This window comes from Cetorhinus maximus, chromosome 10 (assembly GCF_964194155.1).
Source record: "Cetorhinus maximus chromosome 10, sCetMax3.hap1.1, whole genome shotgun sequence".
Taxonomy (NCBI): domain Eukaryota; kingdom Metazoa; phylum Chordata; class Chondrichthyes; order Lamniformes; family Cetorhinidae; genus Cetorhinus; species Cetorhinus maximus.
The window spans coordinates 65,802,491-65,822,781 of NC_135888.1; the positions used below are offsets into that span (position 1 = coordinate 65,802,491).

Consider the following 20,291-nt stretch of genomic DNA (forward strand, 5'->3'; position numbering starts at 1 on the left):
GTTATTGCTGACAAAGTGCCGCTTGGTAGCACTGCTGTTGATACCTTTCATCACTTTGCTGATGATCGAGAGTAGACTGATCGGGCAGTAATTGGCTGGATTGAATTTATCCTGTTTTTGTAGACAGGACATACCTGGGCAATTTTTCACATTGTGGGGTAGATGCCAGTGTTTAGGCTGTACTGGAACAGCTTGGCTAAGGGTGCAGCTAGTTCTGGAGCACAAGTCTTCGGTACTATAGCTGGGATGTTGTCAGCTTTGCTGTACCTTTAGCTGTTTTTTTAATATCACATGGAATGAATTAGATCAGCTGAACCCTGGCACGTGTTGCTCACTATTCTGTTACTTTTCAGTTCATGTTCCCAGCCTCAGCACAAAGGAACATTCTAGGCTTGAAGCTTCTGCTGCTATAGACATCATTTACACTGTAAAAAGGCAGCTGGTATTGCTGGAGCAAAATGCCCAAACCTGCTTCTCCAACCAGATAGGCATTTTACTTAGAGTTTAGTAGTTAGACCACATAACTGTGTTCATTTATCCAACTTTAAGGCTATGGTAGAGAGCACAAGTTCACATTGACACTGCAGTGTAAACACATTCCCCTATGCAAAGAAGTGGCTTCAGGGAGAGGGAGGGAGACACGCACGCACACATACCAAAAGAGAGGGGGGGGGGGGGGGCACACTCAGGTAAAGGGGCAGCGACAGGTAGAGGAGAAAGGGGAGGGGCACCAACATGAAAAGAGAGGGAGGGTGCTGACAGGGAGTGGGAAGAGTGCCGACAAGAAAGGTAGGCAGGGAAGGGTGTTGAACTGGGGAAGGGGGCTGCGGGAAGGAGGACCCTGACAGATTATGCTGGCCCATTCCTCTTCTTTCCCCCACCACCTTGGCAAATGTACCTTTTTAGGTATATAAGAAATTCCCTTTTGAAAGTTATGATTGAACATACTTCTACCATCTTTTCAGGCAGTGCATTCCAGGATGTAAAGGAGTTTGAAAGATAAAGACAATTTTATAGAGATATGCTGACTCATGATTAACACCTTTCTCTTTCCCAAATCATTATGAAAATTACTGCTAGCTTTATAAAACAAAACAGTAACTGCCTGGAAGGGTGTCTCAGAGTTTTGCCTTTTTGTCGATTTTATTAAAATATTTCATACCAATGATTACAGCCACAAACATGATTATTTCTAACAAAATATGATCAAGGAGCAAGAGGGCGTGTGTGAGGGATAGAGATTAAAAACGTATTCAGCAATCGGACGCTGGGACTCACAGTATCAATGGCCGTAACAACACAACAAAATGATTCAGGTTGAATTCCTAATCTGGTTTCTACTTCACATTACAACTGACATAAATTCTCATTCTAAACAGAAGAAAAAGAAATAACCTTGGACTTTTTTCCTTTAACGTTAAAAAGGTATTTTGTGAAAATTCATGGTGTAAAGATAATACGTTTGCTTCAAGTCCCTTCAGGTACACCTGATGCAAGTTCTATTGCTACGTTAGAGTGTGCCGACTGATTTAATGCTTACAGAATCAGACTTTAAAAATGAAGTTTAAATAAATTCATCGGCTTTTTTTAAATTGAGAGGTAAAGCAGAAAGGCCAACCTCTCATTTCCAGAGGAGTCACCTAATCCCCACACACTGTAGTGCTCCATGCAACAAGCCAAATAAAAGCTCATGTGCTGCTTATTTAATGAAACCCACTCCTAGTTCATAGTGATTGCATTTGTCGGGGGGCAGGGGGGGGGGGGGAGGAGGAGGAGGAGGAGGAAGGAACAGGTGTGAATAAGTTGGCAGAAGGAAAGATGCAATTGTTGATGGGCAGGAAGGCAAAAATGAATCAGAACCAGACTGCCCCACGGATCTCTCTTCAATTGGAGAAAGGATAGGTAGGTGTCAACTTTACCTGAATGAGTCAGGTTGAACTATGAACATACCGGAGGCATTATACACAGGTTTTTTATTTCCATGGGGTTGGACTGGGGGGTTGTGAGTGTGAGGTCAAAAGGCAGGGTATAGTTTCTGAACTTGGATACGATGCATCTCCCACCAGACACTGTAACTGGGAGAATTGCAGCTACCCGAGTGGGGCTCTGTGAACCTCTACAGCCATTGTTAACAAAGACTCTGAAGGGACTTGGTGCAAGTCACCAAGTAAACGAAGACAATAAAATCATGAAGTTATTTTTTTCGCCTGAGAATCTTGTGCACTGACAAAACATCTCCATATGCAAAAGTAGGAAGTCTTGTATATTTTCACTTTTTCTTTTAAAAAGTATATTCACAGCTAAACAAATCTGTGGCTTCTACAAAACTGTACACAGACGGAGTACATTCATGGCTGACTTGAGGTACTACAAGGTTTTTTTTTTCCTTTTCATACAAGGTCACAGAATTACAGACGTCAATTGGAAATGCAGTAAGACTCCACACTTTGCTTCTGTTTAACTGCATAAACTACACTTTGCAGTCCCAGTTTTTTTTTGCTGTGAACTTCAGGGCTACTTCCTGGCGGAAGGTTAAAGGTCAAAAGGTGAGGAATGCCATTTCTTTTCTTTTCTTGAGACTTGCTATTGGTCAGCTGGGATATCTCTGTCAGGTTCCGATTTGGCTGTCTGGCTTGGGGATGGCGTGTGCGAAGGGTGGGCTACCGAAGGCATCCCATGTTGCATGGGGATGGCACCTGCTACAATTCCTTCGACTGCAGCAGCTGGGATGCCTGCTGCCGTTACCCCGACCACTCCACTTGGAAATCTGCAATGAACGAAACAACCATTAATGAGCCATCCAAGTACAGGGGAGCTGAGCTCAGCAACAAAACTGTGTTATTCAAAGGCAAAAGATCCAGTTTGGATGGCTTGTTGGATAACTGCAGTTTGGGTCTAAGCAAAACGTACCAGCAAGGTCACAGGTTCAAAATGACGATCTGAAAATTAGAACCAAACCAGTTTGAAAGCTAGTTCAAGGAAAATGTATTCACACACGCTGCTGAGTGTATGTAGAACAGACTATATGAGATACATAATCAGCTGACTTTCAAAAGGACATTCAATATTTGCCTGGGAACTGAGACACGTGCAGAAAGGTGAGAAGAAAATAGAACTGGGATTAGGAAGAGGAGACATGATTATGAAAATGGCAGAGGAGGTTCAACGGGCTGAATGGCCTACTCTTGAACAATCTGTGCTGAGTTAGCCGATTTCAAATAAGAAAATGGCAGTAGTACTGTAACTGAACTCAGTATCCCTTAACTAATCAATCGATCAGCCAATCTTTCCATTCCTCAATGCTTCTGGAAGGTGTGAGGATGACGGCTGAGAACAGGATTAGATTCAGCAGTAATTCCTCTTCATGACTGAATACTCTGATGTCTACTGTCTAAATTTCCACATGCACAATGGTTTCTTGGTCAAAGTACTGGGGGGCAATCAGAGCTGGAAACGCATGCAATAGGCAATGAGTTGGTGCCCTTGTGCCCACAGTGGACACCTGGTACTTCCCTCAGGGAGAGAGAATCAGTGGACTGTTCACTGGTTGGTTGGTTGCTTGCTCCCTCCTGTGCAGGCACAATTAATGTGGTAGTAACTATTTTAGTGAATTTCTCTGCTCAAGATGAGGGATGTGAGCTCTGCAAAACAGAACACACTTCCAGCTTCTGCGCCCACTATCAGCATCAGACACCCTCTCCTCACCTGTTGGAGAGAATGCATTAATTCCTGTTTTGCATGGATGACACCCAGACAATGCTGTGAACGTGTGGTAAAGGACCAGTGTTAAGTGTGAAGCTTTAGCCAAACTCCCATCAGATATTCCCAAGGTGAGGCATACTGGACACAAATTGCAGGGGCAAATTGAATTGGGAAAAGTCTGTGAATTAGGAAATTTTAAACTCCCAGCCATTCAATGGCACAACAACAATCTAGTCGACTGCTAGAAGACTTGTAAGTATGATAAACAATTAATTCGTTAGATGTTAGTGAGGAAACTAGGGGTAACTGGACATTGGGTTTAATTTTTAGTCGCCCTGATAAAGTATCAGACCTCCAAGTAGGGAAACATCTGGACAAGTGACCACGGTATTAAATTTAACTTGATCAGCCAAGCTAAGACTGCTGAAAATTTAAGTTAGCCTTTTTTAAAATCTGGTATGAATTTTGCAATGATGTCAAATGGCTTGATTAAAAATCATTGGATGGTTCTACTAGGCAGGGTTAATAGCAACACTGAAGAGAAATGGAATGTCTTCAAGACCTCCTGTATACAAAAAGATGCAGTGCATGTTTTAGGGTTAAACAAAGTGTTATGATCCCAGCTGATATTAAAATTGGACAAGCCAAATCCCAGGGCAGAACCCTGGCTTGATAAATCCTAACTTTTATTTTTTGTTTAGATACGTGGAGAGTGGCAGAGTCACACAGAAGTCAGTTGATGAACTTTTAACAAAAGAATAAAACATTTATTAAAGCAGAAAGGATGAACTATATTGCAATACTCCTTCGCCCACAACTATACCTTCACAGATATATACAGATTTGTAAGGATAGCACAAGTTACAAAAACTATTTTACACTCTAGTGTTCACAGTAAGTACACAGTCCATGTAAACCACTAGCCGACCTGTGGTCAGACACACTACTCTCTGAACCAAGTGACAGATGCCACTCCAAACATGCTATGGATCTCTCCTCAATACCCCCCAGATGCTTGCTACACTGAGCCAACCAACAGTGTTCAGTCTCACTGAACTCCATCTTTCACACGAGGGTTTCAAATCTCCACTCTCCAAGAACTTGCTTTGGAATCCTCTCCCAAACCAACGACTTCTCTCAAAATGCCTTCCACAAGGGTCCACCTACAGGGCTTCGAACTTTCCTTCCAATGTTCCTCTCCGTTCGATCGCCACATGTATTCAAGCTTCCTTCCACGCACTCTCTCAAATGCTCAGCCGTGTCAACAGAACACCACTGCTTCACATGCCCATGGTAAAGAGTTACAGGCCTTCAGCTGTGTCTTTGGAACTTCTGGCTTCTCCTTTCACTTCCACAGAACAGGACCTTTTCCAGATTCATGTCCTTTGACTAGAATGTCCTCTTCGGACATTTCCTGTTCCACTCCCCTGGACTTGGGGGCTTTCTTTTTGGGGAAACCTGCCTCCTCTGCAGTTCCCTCACATGTCCAGCTTCCTCTGGCAACTGGCTTCAGCTTGGGACTTGCTGTCTCTCCTTCTGCTAGGCTGTTTCTACAGGCAACTGCTTCCAACTGAACTCAAACTGTTTTCTACTGAACTGAAACTACCCTTTTATCTCTGTGGGGCCTCCTCTCTCTCTGGACCGCCGTTGCTAGGCAACAGCACTGTTTTTATCCTACTCTTCGTTTGTTTTAATTTCCCTTCAAGAGTCGTAACAATCTTATTGCAAGGCAGGCACAGAAATATAGCCCTAAACTTGCTGTCTCCACTCAAAAATGAAACTAGATCCTAGGTTCCACCTTTTAACCCACATATAAAGAAAGAAAACTTAAAGATATACCTTATTCCTAACATACCCAAATGCACATATAACTTAAACTCTATTTCCTGACACCCTCCCCCTTGAAAGAATGCTTCACAACAGTGAGGTTTCATTACAATGGCCTTACATCGCTTCACACAAACCTATCATAAACCTCTAACAATAGATTACATACCATACAAATAAATTTTCCATCTCATTTCACAATTACACATTATTGTACAATTACAAAGATTTAAGCAGCACAAAGTCCAGAAAATTAGCAGAATTTGTACATTATTGCATTATCATAACCCAACCTTTGTTTCTTTTTCCTTTTATTCCCACTCTTAAATGATTCATTCTTTATTGAGTTAAAGTCCACAGCCCAATTATCCTTTTCATTAGCTGCAGGCGTTGTTCCATCCTCAAGCTCCTTTTCCGAACTTGAATGTGGTAAATTCTCATTTCAATTTAGCAAAGTTGAAATGGCATTTTTGAGAGTTAACATCTCATTTCTTCTCTGGTCAAAATCTCCTGTTGCCATTTCAAAGAGGTTATTGATATGCTTTTTATGTTCATACAAAAGTGCTTCATACTCCAGCTTGGTTTGATCTTTGAACTTATGATTTTGTTGCTTCTCCAGATCCCATTTTGAACGGGTCTTTTCCACTTCTCTTTGAGCAACATCAATTATGTTCTCCCTTTGGAGCGTCATAGTTCGTTCAAACCCTTAGCTATTTTACATAACCTATGAACTATATCATTCCACTCTTTTACAGGTTTTGGAATGGTCTTTTACAAACTGTCCATTTGCCTGGATTCCAACTGCTTTATTTTGTACATTAGCACCAGCAAGCACTTTAAATCAGTGTCACTGGTCATTGGCTTTCCCAGACCATTTTGCGATTTCTGTGCTTTTTGTTGACAATTCTTAATTTCCAATTCTGCAGGCACTTTAGTTGTTTTTGTACTGTCCATTACTAATGTTGATGCATTATTATTACTTGGATCAGTTCTTTGCTCAACTGGACCACAATCCAGAAAATAATTTTTATTCACAAAAACAACTTTTGAACTGCGACACTCCATATCTCACATCTACCCCTTAATTTTCTCCAGTTTGCATTGAAGTTAGAGAATCTCATTACTCTTTTCCAGACAAAGTTCTAACAGTTTGTTAGTCTTGGTTTTTAAATCTGCATTCAACCAATTATTTTAATTTACCAACAATTCTTTTTTTTGTTCCAGGCATTTTCCATGATATTTCATAGCGACTGCTGATGCTTTAAGTTCATCAAGTTTTAACTGAAGATTGACCTTTGTTAAATTTGCTTCTGCAAGTTTATCATTTAGACATTTCAAGTTCTGAGTCAAGTGTTTCACTTTCTATGACTGATTCTCAATTGTTCTCACCAATTCTCTTCTTTCATTAGCAAACCCCTCTTTCATACATGAAAGTTGGTTTTCTACGTTAATCAGGTTTTCCTTCAATTGCTTATCGGCAATAAACATCTCATTTTTGGCCACAGTAGTTTTCTGAGGTTTGTTCAGGTCAGCATGATCAACCACCACCTGCTGCAATACAGTCATTGCCACATTACTGTCTCTGCTAGCTAAATCATTACCCACAATAAAATCTACCTCTTCAATAGGATATCTAGGAATAATTCCCACCACAACAATTCCATTTACAAAGTGACTTTGTAAGCTGACATTACACAAAGAAACAGGTTCATAAATTCCATTAATACCTCTTATTATAATTTTATGAAGGAAAAAGTACCTGGAACACAAATTGTATTAGCCGCCATCGATGATTGATCCACCCCAGTATCTCTCAAAATTTTAATCTGTTTACTTATTTTGTTGGAGTAAGGGAACTTTTCTCCCTTCAAGACAAAACATCCAGAACCTCAAAGCCTGACCTCCTTCACCAGTAATCGAAACAGAATTTTCTGAACTATCCTGAGCCATATCCTCCTTTCCTGTATGTTCTGAGGGAACACGTTTCACCTGTACTGCTGCAACAGTTTTAACAACCATTTCCTTTTCTGATACAATCTTTCTTGAGGATTCCTTAGGCATCCCTACTACTGCTAATGGTCTACCATTTAATCTCCAACAATCTGCCGAACACGTCCCACTTGTTACAATGGAAACACTTAGGCTTTCGAATGTCACTGCCACCCTCGGCATATTCCTTTAAGGCCTGAGGAGGAATTTCCTGGGACTTCCCAACAGTCCCTTCTCTTCTCTGGCTACTTGCCTTCCTTTCACCTTCCTATCTTCTATTCTTTTTGGGTTTATGGAGATGACAGAAAAAGAGTTTAGATTTATGGGCCAGTTTATAATATTCAGCCATCTCCGCTGTCTGTCTAGCCATTTTAACCCTCTGGTCTTCAGCATGGGTTCTAACTACAGGAGGAAATGAATCTTTAAATTCTTCCAAGGGAATTATTTCCCTAAAAGCCTCATATGTTGCATCAACCTTTAAAGCCCATATCCAAAGGTCAAAATTACTTTGCATTACCCTCTCAAACTCAATATAGGTCTGCCCAGGCTGTTTCCTTACATTCTGAAATTTCTGCCTGTATGCCTCAGGGACAAACTCGTAAGAACTCAGAATAGCATTTTTTACTGCATCATAATCCTCTTCCATCACCTCTTCTGACACTGATGCATAAACCTCATGAGCTCTACCCACCAACCTACTCTGTAAAAGCAATGTCCACATTTCTTTTGGCCATTTCATTTGCCTAGCCACCTTTTCAAACGAGATAAAGAATGCCTCTGCATCCCTTTCCTCAAACTTTGGGAGAGCTTGCACAAACTTAAACATCTCCCCCTGGGCTTTGGCTTGGAGGTTTTTTCATCCTCAGAAGCCTCTTTTTTAAGATCCAGACTTCGAAGCCTGTATTCCCTTTCTCATTCCTTCACTCTCTCTCCTTTGCCTCTCTTTCTTTATCCTTCTCCCTTGCACAAAATTCAAGTTCCAGTATCCTAAATGCTCTTTTTCTGTACTCTTTCCTTTCCTTTTTCTTTTTCCTACAATTCAAGTTTTTTCAGTTCTTTTCCATGTTCAAGTTGCTTCATTCGCAAATGGGTCTTAGCTAACTCAATTGACTCACCCCTTGGAGAACGTGGTTTCTCTGGTATTCCGTCCAGTTTCAAATGCTGCACCATTATCTCAACTATGTCTGGTAATTCTAACTCTAGCTTATCCACCAATTCCGTTAGTTTAGTCTTGGTTACTTTTTGTAAGCCAGTCAGGGTTACATTTTCCGTCTGTAAAACTAGTCTGAGCAATCTCCAAAGCCATTTTGAACTCCAAACCATATAATACACCTCACAGCAACTCTAATTCCTATGTCCAGTACTTCAGAGATGTACTCTTTTTTTTTTTTAAAAGGATTCACAGATCCCACCAATGTTCAAAGATTTCCAATCCCTTAAGAGATCCCACCTTTTAACGATAATCCCAGACTAATTATTATTCTAGATCCAATCACCTGCTGTCGACGTTTCAAATCCCGCAAGAGCCCTCAGTTTGTTATGATCCCAGCTGATAGTACTACTGGACAAGCTAAATCCCAGGGTGGAATCCGGCTTGATAGATCCTAACTATATTTTGTTTAGATACGTGGAGACTGGCTACTGAACAGAGTCACAGAAGTCAGCTGATGAACTTTTAACAAAAGAATAAAACATTTATTAAACAAGAAAAGATTAACTATATTACAATACTCCTTCACTCAACTATACCTTCACAAAGGTATGCAGGTTACAAGTTACAAAAGCTATCTTATACTCTAGTGTTCACAGTAAGTACACGGTCCATACAAACCATTAGGCGACCTGTGGTCAGACTAACCACACTCTGAAACCAAGTGATAGATGCCACTCCAAACAGATGCTATGGGTCTCTCCTCAACTTGCCTCGACGCTTGCCACACCGTGAGCCAAACGGTCTCACTGAACTCAGTCTTTCACACAAGGGTTTCCAATCTCCACGAACTCGCTTTGGAATCCTCTCCAAAAACAACGATTTCTCTCAAATGCCTTCCAAAAGGGTCCACCTCCAGGGTTTCGAAATTTCTGACGTTTCTCTCCCTTAGGTCCCCACATGCATTCAAGCTTCCTTCCACGCACTCTCTCAAATGCTCAGCCATGTCAACTGAACACCTCTGCTTCACATGCCCATGATAAAGAGTTACAGACCTTCAGCTGTGTCTTTGGAACTTCCGGCTTCTCCTTTCACTTCCACAGAACAGGACCTTTTCCAGAATTCCTGCCCTTTGACTAGACTGTTCTCTTGGCACCTATCCTGTTTCACTCCCCTGGACTTGAGGACCTTATTCTTTAGGTTCTTTGGGGAAACCTGCCTCCTCTGCAGTTCCCTCTCCTGTCCAGCTTCCCCTGGCAGCTGGGCTTCAACTTCAGTTTGGGACTTGCTACCTGTCCCTCTGCTAGGCCGTTTCTGCTGGTAACTGCTTCCAACTGAACTCAAACTGCTTTTTACTGAACTGAAGCTACCCTTCTCTGTGGGGCCATCTCTCTCCTGATCCCTGTAGCTAGGCAACGGGGCAGTTTTTTCCCCCCACTTTTCTGTTTGTTTTAATTTCCCTTCAAGAGTCGTAAAAACCTTAATGCAAGGCAGGCACACAAACAAAGCCTTAGACTTGCTGTCTCCACTCAAATGAAACTAGATCCCAGGTTTCACCTTTTAACCCACAGTCAGAAAAAAATAAAATTAAAGATACATCTTATCCCTAACACACCCAAATACATGTATAACTTACTTAAACTATCTCTATTTCCTAACAAAAAAAGGATAAAACAAACAGATAAGCTAACTGTTCATGTTTAATTGAATTAGAGATAGGGGCTCAAAGCTAATAAGCAAAATGACAGTAATGTATGATGGCACTTAGGAGTGATAAACCCCAGGAGCAGATGCTTTCCATTCCGGGGTTTTAAAGGAAGGTGAGGCCATTGCAGATGCCCTAACTATAATTTCCAAAGTTCTCTTGGTTCAGGAGCCATTCCTGTAGCTTAGAAAATTGGAAATGGTCACTCACTATTTAAGAAAGGTGTGATAGAGAAGCCAGGGTATGAGACCAGTTAGCCTAACATCTGTCGAGGGATTATTAGAATCTTTAATTAAGGATAGGGTGACTGAACACCAGCATTTTCAGCAGTTCAGACAGCCCCAGCATGGATTTCTAAAGGGTATGCCCGACAAACCTCACAATGTTTTAAAAAGGTGACTAAAGTAATGGACAGGGGTTATGATCTTTATATCTAAAGGACTAGAATACAAGGAGGTAGAAGTCATGCTTCAGCTATACAAAACCATAGGTAGGCCTCACCTGGAGTACAAAGAGCAGTTTCAGGCACAGCACTTTAGGAAGGATATATTGGCCTTGGAGAGAGTGCATTGTAGGTTTACCAGAATGATACCTGGACTCTAAGGGCTAAATTACAAGGAGAGATTACACAAATTAGGTAATTCCATGGAATTCAGAAGATTAAGGAGTGATTTGATCAAAGTTTTCAAGACATTAAGAGGAACAGATAAGGTAGTCAGAGCAAAACCATTTCCTCTGGTTGGGGAATCCAGACTGGGGGCACAGTAACAATTACAGCCAGATCTTGCAGGAGCAATTAGGAAGTACTACTACATAAAGGGTGGCAGAAGTTTAGAACTATCTTCCACAAACAGCAATTGATCAATTGTTAATTTTAAAATATAAGATTGTTATTCAAAGGTATTAAGGGATATGGAACAAAGGCAGATATATAGAGTTAGGTACAGATCAGTCTGTGGTGTAGGGTACAAATTAATGCAGAAATAAATCTTTAATGTTGTCAATGAAACAAGGTTGTAAGGAAACCCTGAACACAGAGGTTCATGCGCAACAGGCTTTATATCAGTTTTCACAATAATTAACACGATCACCCTGTGATATACACAGATCCAGATTCATTGTACCCAAGATGCAGAACCGCAGTTATGGAACCTGATCTGCAATTACATAAAATGTGAAAGACAAATGGAGAATACACTATGAAGATACACTATATATTACTCTGTAAACCTCTTTTTGGCAAAGCTTTCAGCCACCTCTTCGCAATATCTTGTTCTATGGCTTGGCATTCATGTTTCTCTGACACTGGCTCTGGGAAAGGCATCAGCAATGCTTTTCGACATTAAATGCACCACATGCCTGCACAATGTGATTCCTGTTCACTCATGTGCAGACAGCATCTATAGTGCAAGCTCTACCCATGCTTCAGAGTAGTGAATACTTGCAGCCAATTGTCTCATTAAGAATCCACAATGAGGTCCCTATCCTACCTGTAAGCAGCTCCGTTCAGTTCAGGATGTACAGCAACAGGATCGATGCCAGTCCATTGAGCAGCTGCTGCTAAATACTCTTTATTCACACAGTTTTTTAAGGTATCCGGAATGCGGCCTGTAGAGAAACAAAGAATATAACAAATGCTACAATGGTCAAGTCAAAATCCGGGCAAAGACAAGAACTAACTTGCGAGGGACGGTAAAGCCGTCAGCCAGTAGTCTGAGGCTGGCTCACCTCCATATACTCTCGCCCCTCAGCACTCTTGAGAGAAAGTCACCCAAGATCACTCCTGTACATCTCTCTGAAAGTGATTAGAAAAGTGGCAGTGGTCTGGTCTCCCACTCCCTCTCAGTTCTTATCTAGGACAAGCCTGTGGGGTGCAGGCTGCCTTGGTGTAGCTCTTTCTAGTTTAAAATCCCCTAGTTAACCTTTCCTTACTCATAATATTCTTGTTTTCCATTCTATAACATTCATTTTTATTCGGACTAAATGTGTAATTCTGGGTGAAAGATCAGAAAAATACATTGCAGCATACAATATTGTTGTAATAACTAAACTGTAGCCTTGCATGTGTGAACACTGAAAGTTACAGGATTATTGAATTGCACATAGGTCATGTAAAGCTCTGTGGTATACTTCATACATATACAGATTTATGGATTGAAATCACATCCTGTGACGTTGGTAACTTCTGTACTTAGATAAAGTTCCCTGATCTGCAGTTTTACACCTTTACCAAAACACTAGACAGAAGAATTTCATGTAATTCTATTAACTACTAAATGCAGCAGTTTTGATTTGAAATTCTCTAATAAAACATGACAATGTGAGACACCTGCTACGGATGTTTCAAAATGGTCAACTGACAAGAAAGATTGCAAGGCGAGGAGACAGATAGATAAACAGACAGTCAGAGGCCCTTTAATGCTGCAGGAGCAGACTTTCGACCAAACTTATGTGGCATTCTTTTCTACCACATGATGGCCCCAAGTACACTTTGCAAGCTGAGCCGCAAAAGCACACTACTGCCCTCTTGTGGCATGATAAATACTTAGTTAAAAGCAGAATGCCAATAGCTCAACACAAGTGATTATGCTTAATCGATTGTACCAGAGTTTCGTAACATTGCTCATACATTGATAATTTACAAAGCATCTTTCTTTACCCCTCCTGAAGGAATCAATTCCCTTGCACAAGATGCAGTAATACAGTACCTGTGATAGCTCTACGAATCTCTCGAGCCGCCTCCTCCCGCACTTCAATAGAAGCCTGCTCACTGTACCATGCCGTGTGCGGGGTGCAGATAAGGTTTGGTGCATCCTTCAGAGGTCCCTGACTAAAGCTGGAAGACGAGAAGAATAAAATACATTTTTTTAAATTCTGAGAATTTGATTTTAAAAGTTCTGAAACAAACATACAGAAAAGTTGAAAAAAGGCAGGTAACATTTTGGAGGTACAGATAGCAATGTGTCATTTTTTTTCTTTTTCCAGCTATGAACAGATCTGCTTTGTATTTCCTAAATTTTCACCTTCAGTTTCAGCGATACGTCATAATTTCACACTACAGATATGCCCGCAGCTTTAGAGCTGGAGGGTACACATCAAGTCTTGCTCTTACAATGAATGACCTGTCACTGTGGTTAACGTTTATCCTAAATTTCAAAATTTAAATTTCTGGTCCTGACAAGTGTTTAAAACTGCACCCAAGTTCAAAACTCCAAATTTTCTTCTCCCACTATTAGAATCATAGAATGGTTACAAGCACTGAAGGAAGCCATTCAGCCGTTCGTGTCCATGTCGATTCCCTGCAAGAACTCATCAATCCCACTCCTCACTCTTTCTCCATAGCCTTGCAAATTTTCTCTCCAGATAATTATCCAATTCCATTTGGAAAGCCATGTTTGAATCTGCCTCTCAGGCAGAGCATTGCAGATCCTAACCAATTACTGCTTTAAGAAAGATTTTCCTGATATCGCCTTTGACCATTCCCTCAAATCAGAGTCCTCTGGTTCTTGACCATTCTGCCAATGGAAACAATTTCTCCCCATCTACTCTGTCCAGACCACTCGATCAAATTTCTTCTCATCTTTCTCTTCTCTAAGGAGAATCCCAACTTCTCCAATCTATCCTCATCCCTGGGACCATTCTCATAAATCTTCCCTGCACCTATTACATTCACATCCTTCCTAAAATGCAATGCTAAGAATTGAACACAAAGCTCCAGTTCAGGCTGAATCATTGTTTTATACATGTTCAACATAACTTCCTGCTTTTGAGCTCCATTTCTCTATTTAAAAAGCACAGGATCCCATATGTCTTATCAACCAGTTTCTCAACCTGCCCTGCCACCTTCAATGGTTATACACCCAGGTCCATCTGCTCCTGCATCTCCTTAAACATTGTACTCTTTATTTAATATTGCCTCTCCTTGTTCTTTCAAAATATATCACTTCACACTTCTCTGCAATAAATTTCATCTGCCACATGTCCACCTATTTCACCAACTTGTCTATGTCCTTTTGAAGTCTATCACTACTTGCCTTGCAGTTCACAATACTTCCAAGTTTGGTATCAGCTGCAAATTTCAAAATTGTATCCTGTACACCCAAGTCTAGGCCAAGAAAAACAGGGGTCCTAGTGTCAATCCTGGGAACCCCACTTCCTCCAGGCTGAAAAACCTACCATTCCCTGTCACTCAGCCAAACTCGGCACCCATGCTGCCACTTTCCCTTTTATTCCATAGGCTTTGACTGTACTGATAAACCCAATATGTGGCACTTATCAAATGCCTTTTGGAAGTTTACGTACACATCAACCACACTACCCTCATCAACCTATAACTCATCAAAAAACTCAAAGCAAGTTTGTTAAACATAATTTGCTTTTAACATATCCATGCTGGCTTCCTATAATTAATGCACATTTGTCCAAGTGGCTGTTAATTTTGTTCTGGATAATTGTTTATAAAAGCTTTCTCACCACTGAGGTTCAACTGACTGGCCTATGGTTGCTGGGTTTATCCTTAAACCTGATTTTGAACATGAGTGTAAGATGTGCACTTCTCCAGACCTCTGGCACCACCTCTGTACTCAAGGAGGATTACAAGATTATTTCTGGTGCTTCTACAACTTCCACCTTTACTTCCCTCAGTTTCCTCAAATGAATCTCATCCAGTGCTAGCAACTTTTTAACTTTTAAATACAGCTAGCCCATCTGTCAATTTTTAGCACATCCAGCATCTCAATTATCTCCTCTTTCCCTATGTCTTTGGCAACAACTTCTTCCTTGGTAAAGATAGATGCAAGGTACTCATTTAAGACCTCAGCTATGCCATCCGCCTCCCCCTTTTTGTCTCTAATCAGTTCCAACTCCTTTTACTTAGACAGCGTTGCTGTCTAGGCCAGCATTTATTGCCCATCCCAAATTACCCCCCGAGGTGGTGGTGGTGGTGGTGAGCCGCCTTCTTGAACCACTGCAGTCCATGTGGTGTTAGGAAGGGAGTTCCAGGATTTTGACCCAGAGACAGTGAAGGGATGGGGATATTGTTCCAAGTCAGGATGGTGTGTCACTTGGAGAGGAATTTGCAGGTGGTATTGTTCCCATGCGTTTGCTACTCTTGCCTTTATAGGTTGTAAAGGTTGCTGGTTTGGAAGGTGCTAAGGAGCTTTTGTGAGCTGCTGCAGAACAACTTGTAGATGGTACACACTGCTGTCACTGTGCATTGCTGGTGGAGGAAGTGAATGTTTAAGGTGGTGGAAGGGATGCCAATCAAGCAGGTTGCTTTTCCTGGATGGTGTCAAGCTTCTTGAGTGATGTTGATGCTGCACTCATCCAGGCAAGTGCAGAGTCTTGACTTTTACCTTGTAGATGGTGGACAGGTTTTGGGAGTCAGGTGGAGAGTTACCTAGCGCAGAATTATCATCCTGTTCCTGTAGCCACAGTATTTAAATGGCTTATCCAGTTCAGTTTCTGGTCAATGGTAACTCCCAGGAAGTTGATAGTGGTGGATTCAGTGATGGCAATGCCACTGAATTTCCAGGGATGATGGTTAGATTCTCTCTTGTTGGAGATAGTCATTGCCTGGCATCTGTGTGCAACGAATGTTACTTGCCACTTATCAGCCCAAGCCTGAATGTTGTCCAGGTCTTGCTGCTTTTGGACATGGACTGCTTCAGTATTTGAGGAGTCGCAAATGATGCTGAATGTTGTGCAATCACCAGGGTACATCCCCATTTCTGACCTTATGATGGAGGGAAGGTAATTAGTGAAACAGCTGAAGACAGCCTAGGACACTATCCTGAGGAACTCCTGCAGCGAGTCAGGGATTGAGATGATTGACCTCTAACAACCAAAACCATCTTTGTGCTAGGTTTATCTCCAACCAGCAGAGAGTTTTCCCCTGAATTCCCACTGTGTTCAGTTTAGCTAGGGTTCCTTGATGCCACTCTGTCAAATGCTGCCTTGATGTCAAGGGCAGTCACTCTCACCTCACCCACAGAATGCCTATAGAACTTTTGGATTCCCTTTTATGTTAGCAGCTAGTCTCCTCTCACATTATTTGCTTCTCTTATTAGTTTTTTCACTTTCCCTCTAAACTTTCTACATTCACCTTGGTTCTCATTTGCATTATCAACTTGCTATCTGTCACATATATCATTTTTCTGCTTCGTCTTCCTCTCCAGTGCTTTTGTCAGTCAGGGAACCACGGCTTTGTTCATCCTACCTTTCCCCTGTTGTGGGAATGTGCCTCCATTGTAGCCCAAATATCTCCTATTTAAAGGCAGCCCAATGTTCTGTTACAGTTTTGCTGTCAATCGTTGACTCCAATTTCCCTTGGTCAGATCAATTCTCAACCTACTGACCTGGCCCTCCCCCAACTAATCATTTCTAGCCTGGATTGCTCATTATCCTTTTTCATAAGAAGTCTAAAAGTTATGCCATCATTGCCCCCTATATGTTTCCCCTACTGACATTTGATCCACTTGACCCACCACGCTCCACAGAAGCAGGTCCATCCTCCTTCCTCTTCAGGCGGGAAACACTAAACTAGAAAATTCTTCTGTATACACTTTGGAAACTCTTCCCCCTCTCTGCCCTTCATATTAGTATCCAAGTCTATATTAGACTTTAAAGTCCTCCTTTATAACTACTCTATACTTCTTGTACCTCTGATTTCCTTGCAAATTTATTCCTCTGTATCTTTCCTATCAGTTGGTGATCTTTAGGATACATCCAATAGTGTAATGGTACCGCTATTGTTTCTTAGCTCTAACCAAATAGGTTCTGTTCTTGACACCTCTAGGGCACCCTCTCTCTCCATCACTGTAATATTCCCCTTCAATATTGCCACCCCTCCTCCTTTCTTTCCTTCCCTATCTTTCCTGAGCATACCATATGTAGAAATATTTAGCATCCAGTCGTGGCCTTTTGGAGGCAGGTCTGTTTCATTGCAGCAAAATCATATTCCCTGGTGTCTGCCTGCACCCTCAGCTCATCAATTTTATTTACCATACTCTTGTGCATTTACATATAGGCATAGCAACATAATTTAGACCTTTCTGCATTCCCTCTTACACTGACCCCACCTAATGCTTTACTATTTCTTACTCTAGTGCTAGCTGTCTGCTCTCTCCTTTTGGGAATCTTGTTTCTCCTTTTTAATGTTATCACCTGGTTCCCATCCCCCCTGCCAAGTTAGTTTAAAATCCTCCCCAAAAGTGCTGGCAACACACCCCCAAGGACATTGGTCCCGGCCCTGTTGAGGTGCAGCCCATCAGGTCCCACCTCCACTAGAACTGATAACAGCATCCCAAGAATCTATAGCCCTCCCTCCTGCACCATCTCTCCAGTCATGCATTCATCTGTTCTATCCTCATATTTCAATGCTCACTAGTATGTGGCATCAGGAGCAATCCAGAGATTAATACCTTTGGGTACATACTACAACACATCATTATTCTTGCAGGCTGCTGTGTTACACCATTACACGCCATCCTACTTTCTGCTGACTGGTACAGCATCTGCACAGTGCTTTGGATGTACTCTTTAAACTGTCTCACTTCAGAGGAGCTCCTTAACTGGATTATAGTTTCTTTTTGAGGGATAAGTCTGGTACTTTGCAGCCACATGTGACCTTAGCACATTTCCCTCCCCATCTTTCCTGATGGTGCAGTCTCTCTGTTGGCGTATTCCTCCAGTATCTCAAGTGGTTATTACTTGGGTAAGCTTGGGCAGTGAGTGCCATCAGGCTACTTGATGCAGGGCATTAAAAGAACTTGAACCTGTTCGTAGCAAAATTTACATATGCAAATGCAGCAGGGATTCCTGAATAGTGCCCATGATCAGTCACTTTTCCATCTTCTTCGTAACTCTGGAGTTCCAATGCCAAGTGTGAGTGCTGCTCCAGCTGAGGTTAATTAACTCAGTACACATGGGAACTGAGTCCTGGGGTCTGCCCAGTCTGTCTGGCTCAACTACTCTCAGGCTTTGACAAAGGAAGTGGGGGGGGGCGTCAGCAGGTGGTGGATTGAAGCAGGCGCTGAAGTAGAGGAACACATTCTGGGAGAAAAATCTTGTTCCTCTCCTTACTATCCGCTCAAGCTACACACAGCCTCCACAGACAAAATAAAATTAAAGGAAACCTAAACATGCGTACCAACCCACCTCGCCTTCCTTTTAGAAAGTCATCCATATGCTGTACCTCACCTGAAAGGTTCTGATTCGTGAACATCTAAAGCTGCCCCTCGTATCCGTCCGTCCTTCAGCGCCTGGCTCAGTGCTTTCTCATCCACCAGCCCCCCTCGTGCTGTATTCACCAGGAACGCCCCCTGACGCATCTGTGGATTGCATTCATCAATTGCATATTACCAACAAAAACAACAGGGCAACATTGATAGATAAGATGTAAAATAGTTCCATGAACTAATTTAACAAATTTAAATAACACAACAATGTCCTGGAATATACAATGGAGGCAATATTTTCTGATGCACAGATTGCTGCCCAATAAACCAGATGATACAATCAACTTCTGTAAAAGTTCTTATGCATTCACTGACACCAAAACAGTTACCATCTGAACTGACAGCTAGTGTCAGTAGGAGTGGTCCAATCAGAATTAATGCCACTCAAAGTTGATACTGTGCTTATAAAGAATTAACTGCAAACAAGAGAGTACGATTTCCACGTCATCTAAATAGCTGATTTTGCAAACTATCCAATTTCAATTTGGGGCTTGGCAACTCATTAAGTATTCAATTAGCTGATTGCAACAATCTATTAAATTACAAAAAATAGTTATGACTCAGTCTTAACAGGTAATCATGATGGATGTGGCATTAGTGGTCAATGATGCATTATGGGCATGAAGACTATGTGCAGCCAACTCTTACAAATGGTCACCTTGTACCACATGAGATTAGTTAACTCAGTACAGATAGAGGATGAAACCTGGGATCTTCACGCTCTGTATGGCTCAACTGGCAACTGAACCATGGGAGAACATCAAACTATTGCACTGTGGGTAGAAGTCTCAGCTTAGTACAGGTACAGTGGTTACATTGCTGCAGTAATTCAGAAAACTATGGCAGTTCAAGTATTTGAATTTAGTTCAAAAAAAATCTGGAAATAAAATCAAAAAGTAATCACAAAGCTGTTGGATTGCTGTAAAATCCTAATTGGTTCACTAACGTCCATTAGGGAAGGAAACCTGCCGTTCTTACCTGGTCTGGTTCTAGTCACACACCAACATAGTCGATTCTTAACTGCAGTCTGAAGAGGCCTAGCGAGCCAGTTGTACCAAACTGCTACAAAAAATAATTAAAATGTTCTTTCAGCAGTTTAAGAAAGGACTTTAGTGGTGGCCAATAAATGCCAGCCTTGACAGTGACGTCCACATCCCGAAAATTAATTTAAAAGCCTTCCCTGAAGCTACACCACCTACTGTTTATTCTAATTGATTGACAGAAATGTGGGGATTGTGTGTTTAAAAAAAGGCTTGGAGGATGTAGGAATAGCACACTCGCATTTAAATAGTACAAGTGTCTCCAAGGGGTTCACATGATAAATTGTTTTTTTTTTGAGTGACATACTGACACAGTAGCACACAAGACCCTGTCCTCTCTCTACCTGTTTGATGGTGAAGTCATTGATGAGGTGGTGATTGTGCTCATTCAGGCTGCAGTGCAGGGTCACACAGTCACTGTGAACCAACAGGTCCTGTAAGGTGCTTATTCTCTGGAGACCAAGTGATTTTTCCACTCCGTCTGGCAGGTATGGATCATAGAAAATGACATTAAATCCAAACGTTTTTGCCCGCAAAGCCACTGCCTGACCAACACGGCCTGCAACAGAAAAGGGTCACATGAGACATCAGAAATAATTACCACTCTCCTTGATGGTTAAGTTGGGAAAATACGCAGAGCA

The 20,291-nt window shown here is 41.7% G+C and overlaps 1 protein-coding gene across 2 annotated transcripts in view; it reads right to left on the reverse strand.

Annotated features, from left to right (window-relative positions):
- Window positions 1-2,242: 2,242 nt before the first annotated feature.
- The window catches only part of LOC144685739 (C-terminal-binding protein 1-like), an 83,268-nt gene continuing 65,219 nt past the window's right edge, over window positions 2,243-20,291 (reverse strand). For both annotated transcript variants that reach the window (XM_078550567.1, XM_078550568.1), the window contains 5 exons: window positions 19,995-20,209; window positions 18,573-18,703; window positions 13,082-13,209; window positions 11,864-11,981; window positions 2,243-2,767 (listed from right to left, as the gene is read on the reverse strand). In XM_078550567.1, coding sequence (XP_078406693.1) covers window positions 2,584-2,767; window positions 11,864-11,981; window positions 13,082-13,209; window positions 18,573-18,703; window positions 19,995-20,209 — 776 coding nt within the window. In that variant the 3' untranslated portion in view covers window positions 2,243-2,583. The remainder of the gene's footprint in view (window positions 2,768-11,863; window positions 11,982-13,081; window positions 13,210-18,572; window positions 18,704-19,994; window positions 20,210-20,291) is intronic.